Raw genomic sequence first — 5,128 nt, forward strand, 5'->3', positions numbered from 1 at the left:
TATGACAAAATAATAAATCCGATTAATTGCAAAATGGTAAAGGGTAAAATCCTAAAGAGAAATATACAAGATTCACACCTCCCATAATCACACTGTACAGAACTATAGACGAGTAAGCGTGTTCAGGTGATTTACAATTCAAGAAAATGCCAAAATGGTTGTTAGCCTAGGGAGGCTATAGACGAGGAAGCCTTAGCTTGTTTCTCTATGCAAACATCATCTTCCAATTTAAGAAATCGAGATGAGATATTCTCTTTCTTCAACAACCCTGATCGCACATGTTCCGATCTCAATGCTCAAGCACTGAAACACGTTGCTACTGCTGCATGCCCCATTCTGCATATCTTACTACATGCTAATTTCAAAATCTTCCAACCTGAGTGCATTAGATTAAAGATAAAAATAGTAAGTTACATCACACTCAAAGCTACAACTGAAAGGCCTCTCCTTGAACTTTTCATTTGGACAAGCATGTGACTCTCATATGAAAACCGGCATGTGCTTGCAATAAACACGAGATAAAATGAGAAAGGGCTATCAGCACTCCAATAATCGTATAAATTCCTAAGATACCATCAAATAATTTAAACCATTCTACTACAAATGAAGCAACTTGGACTTGGCTAAAACAAAATGAATGGATAAAATAACAGATTCCATAATTTCAACTACATTATATTAAGCTTCAAACGACTGGGTAGAAAGGTTACCTGAGTTGTTGCATTTGCAGAGCTTTCTGCCAGAAACCTGATATACTCATTCTTCTTTTTTTGGAAATTGACCTTTGCCACATCCAACAGAGTCTGTTCCCTTTTCAAATCTTCCAGAATATTTTCCTTCTGCGATTTCAAATCCTTTAATTGCATCTCAAGTTTAAGGGAGTTATCAATCCCCATTGATATTTCTGGCCTTGGGAATCTCACATCTATATCCACCCTGGATCCCACCACCACGGCGCCAAGGATAAAAGAAAGTCGATAAATAATTATGGCAATTTATGGATAACATCTTACTATAGGGTACAGATCGATATAGAGTTCTAAATTCCTTTACATGGTTTCAGTCTAGTAGAAGCAAAAATAGCATATTAATGCACAACTGAAGCATATTCTTTAAAAAGGATTTTGAAACTGATTCTTGAAACACAACAGTTTTTCATCAATGATCACACAATATAAATCAAAAGAACCAAGAAATACTTAAATTAACGAAGCTATGATAATCTAGAGGTTCCATATGTGGCAGAACATGTCTACAGGCTAGAATTTATAATTCATATCAGGTAAGATAATGTATCAGTTCAAGTGAAAGATTGAGATAACTATGATTGTTCAGTTCGGTTATAGATGATGTTATTTTCATAACAGTTAATCCAGCTAAACATCTTAGGATTTTTTCAAAAAAAGACATTTAAACAGGATAAAATTTCAAGAAAAATCATTCCGACACTAATATTTAATAAATCTATCATTCATTCCCCATACCTATTGCCCATGTAAAATACACCGCAGCTCCTAATCATTCCTCCATCTAAAGAGAGAGCTCCATCACTTATGCAAGGAAGTGCTTGTACCATATCTGCCCTAGTCTTATATACTTGTGTACGAGAGAAGAGATTATAAAACAGGGTTTCTCTGAGGCCATAACCACTGGGAGTTACACCAAATAGGTTTGAGCTATCAATGTTGATCATATTCACTGCAAAGCCAATAAAGCCAGGCGGACATGACCCATTGGGTAATCTTGGGTTTAAAATGTCCAGCTTCCGTTGTGCATCATCAGCCATATATGTACCTGGATAAGGCCTAAAAGAAAAGAGGAAAAAGGTTAATTAAAACACTAACTTATTCATAGAGACACTTGTAAATGTAATCATACCTCAGAGATTCAAGACATATCACTAGAAACCGACCATCCAAAGCCCTTCCAATAGAGGCACCTAATCCGTGAAGACCAGAACTCTTATTTACAATGCCGTCCTTATCATGCATTTCAAGAGCCTTGATTCCTTCAATGGTTCTACAGACAAGCGCCAGCATGGTGTCCAGCCCTAGATACTCTGAGAAAAGTCTGCATTCCAAATAAGCACAATGAAACTACCAGCATGTATGTGTAAACATTCATAGAAATGGAACTAGAGATGAATAAGGCTTTTTTAAAATTTTTCTTTTTCAAAGATAATGTCATTGAAACTGAAGATACATGAAAGCTATCACAATTCACAAGTTTGGAATAACTGCATGATTCACAAGCCAAAAATCAAATATCTATGCCAAATAGTACCTGCTAAGATTGTCATCCTCAACTTGGCCCAGTGTGGCAACAATCCCCACAACATCCTTAGTTGGTGTAAGATGAGATGCCTGAGCTTTAAAACGAGTCTTGATCTGGCACAAAATACCCGCAGCAGATTTTTCATGTTGCAATATCTGTTTATTAACCTCCTCCTTACTGATGGGGAGGGGACTGTCCCCATTATCAATGGTAAGTGTATTTGAAGACTCTGATTTCCCACTAGTAACTATGAATAGAAAAACAGATACATAACACAACTGAAACTTTCTCTTCATCAATATAGAATTAATAAAGAAAATGAAACAATAGATCATTTCAGGTTTTGAGCAGAGGAGTAAAAAGTATAACAACTAGGGAACAAATCTAGTAGATATACACACCAAACTTTCACTCCAACATATCATACTGCATAATGTTAATATCATCATGTATAATTAGAAATCAACAAGCACTCTGTAGCTGTGATGTGCATCTTTTTAATGTTTTTAAGATAAAAATACAGAATTAATTTGGGAAAAGCATAATTTCAAAACGCGAAATTGTAAACATGACTGTTAGTAAGAATATTTTGATCAATTAAAAATGCAATCAAATAAGTGGTTATTCTTGCTCAAGGGGTTCACATGGGAGTTAAGATAAACAGACAAAACAAGCGCAAGCTTCAGAATCCTCTGGTTGCCAACAATTACATCACTGTCACTGACACTTCTACATCACTGACACTTCACTACGTTGTCATCAGAATATGCAATGACACTCAACAATGTGAAAGATTACGACATCAATTTGATTATGCACCACAAAAGGCAGGATAATTATTCATGAAATTGAAAAAGTAATAAGTAGCTTCTTAACAGATAGAAAGTAAGAGCAAACGTACCTTGCAAATGAAGAATGGAATTGTCCAATTTGCTCTTTTGAGCATTCAAATTATTTAGGTTGTCCTCGTGCTGCTTAATTTTCATCCCCAACATATGTAGATCAGCCTCTAGTTTCTGGAAGTATTCAAAGGTTTTAGGGAAGTCCGTAGTATATATCATCATCACTCAACTGAAATCCCCAAAAAGTACATAACAGTACTTCTGTGATAAACTAAGATAATTTTTTTCTCATAAATGATGAAACTAGTTACCAAATAAACATTCAAACAATTAGTTTAGGGTAACAAAACAATAGATATTTTTACCCTAGGCTGATGATAGCAGCAACAGCATGATTAAACACTACAAATTTTACTCAACCTGGGACTGTCGGAAGAGGGATTCTGCTTGTTGATATCCACCGTTTTGTGCACCATTGTGAGAATCAACATGGTTTTCATTCAAATCCACTGGCACCAATGCTGAAGATCCTTGAATGGGTACAGGATTGGTATGATATGGATGCTGCACAAATAGAACTTGATCACGTATCATAGTTTTTTATTGTGGATGGCGGCTCATGGCGATGAGCCAAAACTCCGCCATAGTTTTATGGCAGATGGCGTTGTGGAAAATGGCGGAAATAGCGGATTACCTAAAAAATGCATATATATGTACAAAAAAACATGCAGAAAAATTGCAAATACAATAAACTTTAAAATCTAATCTATGTAAGCAATTTTCTAGTCATAAGACATCCAATTAATGCAGCAAATATAGTAGCAATTTAGCAAATAAACATAACATCAAGTTCAAGTCATAACTCATAAGTCATAAGGAGGTCATAAAACATAAGACATAGAACATAAAAACTAGAAACTTAAAAGAAAGACCAAAGCCATTGTCTCGTCATGTCTTTAAACTAACAAATGCTGAAATAAACCATCTAAATTTATAAGTCATAAGTAAGCTCTGAAAACCGTTTCTTAAGAGGAAGGAGTAAAAGAAACCCTGTTGTTTTTATTTTTCTATAAACCAAGCAGCAGAAGAAAAAATGACCTAATTTTTTTCACACATGAATTTCAAATAAATGCAATGCAGCTAACGCATGCAATTTTGTAAATTACCTGAGGCATCTGCATTTTGGAACTGAGATACAAACTTGGACAGTGAAGAAAGTACAGAAGCGACAGACGAGGAGGACGAAGACGGAAGAAGGAGGACGGCGTCTGCACAGAGAGTGTGGAGAAGGGCTAGGGTTAAAGAGAAGGTGGGGAGAAGAAGGGGACCACGCAGTGAGTGAAAAAAGTGGAGGAAGTGAGACTGCCAGAGTGAGTGACAGTTGGGGCTCTCAGCAGTGCCAACTCCTTGGTTCGGCTCTGGTTCCCGTAGGGTTGTCAAACGGATTGGTCCCACCCTTTAAAAATTCTGTGTGGGCAGCTTTTAGTTTTGGACCTGGCCTGTGAGCATGTCCGCTCAGTCCAGTAGGAATGGCGATGAGTAGAGGTGCTCATGGCCCGGTTTGATTAGAGAAGCCGATATTCGGTCTAGACTTAAATATTTTAAGATTAATTTGGTCCGATTTCATTATAATTTGGTGAAATTTGAGATTTCAAAAAATAGTTTGGTTAATTTCTTCAATCAAGTTTCAGCTAAGACTTGGGTCACCCAATCCAATTCAATTGAATCCGCGTATAAAAAAATATGTATTCTGTTTTAATATTTTTCTACATCAATGTCAGGAGCTTAGGATACATATAGTCATTGAAACGCTCGTCCGGAGCCTAGAGGCGCAGTGGAGAGCCCCTTCTTCCACGCTTTTATTGTGTATTCGTGTGATAAAACCTCGCGCTCCTCTTCACCATCAATCTTCTTGTTGCGCTTTTCAAAATTGGTTAACCACTTTTTAAAATTCGTGTAGTTAACCACTTTCTAAAATTGGTTATAATTTATAAACCATTTTGAAAAAAAAT

The 5,128-nt window shown here is 36.3% G+C and overlaps 1 protein-coding gene across 2 annotated transcripts; it reads right to left on the bottom strand.

Annotated features, from left to right (window-relative positions):
- Positions 1–4,653, bottom strand: LOC107643892 (protein DEFECTIVE IN MERISTEM SILENCING 3). 2 transcript variants are annotated; one of them, XM_021124318.1, is made up of 8 exons: positions 4,283–4,653; positions 3,537–3,810; positions 3,176–3,290; positions 2,284–2,521; positions 1,879–2,070; positions 1,485–1,805; positions 711–936; positions 1–376 (listed from the first exon to the last, which is right to left on the bottom strand). In XM_021124318.1, exons 2-8 carry the CDS (start codon positions 3,708–3,710, stop codon positions 362–364), a joined length of 1,281 nt encoding a protein of 426 aa, XP_020979977.1. In that variant the 5' UTR covers positions 3,711–3,810; positions 4,283–4,653; the 3' UTR covers positions 1–361. The 2 variants fall into 2 exon arrangements, with proteins under 2 accessions (XP_020979977.1, XP_016203127.1); XM_016347641.2 differs by having other exon boundaries at positions 3,537–3,680; positions 4,283–4,650.

The sequence above is a fragment of the Arachis ipaensis genome, chromosome B05 (genome assembly GCF_000816755.2).
Source record: "Arachis ipaensis cultivar K30076 chromosome B05, Araip1.1, whole genome shotgun sequence".
In the NCBI taxonomy this organism is placed as follows: domain Eukaryota; kingdom Viridiplantae; phylum Streptophyta; class Magnoliopsida; order Fabales; family Fabaceae; genus Arachis; species Arachis ipaensis.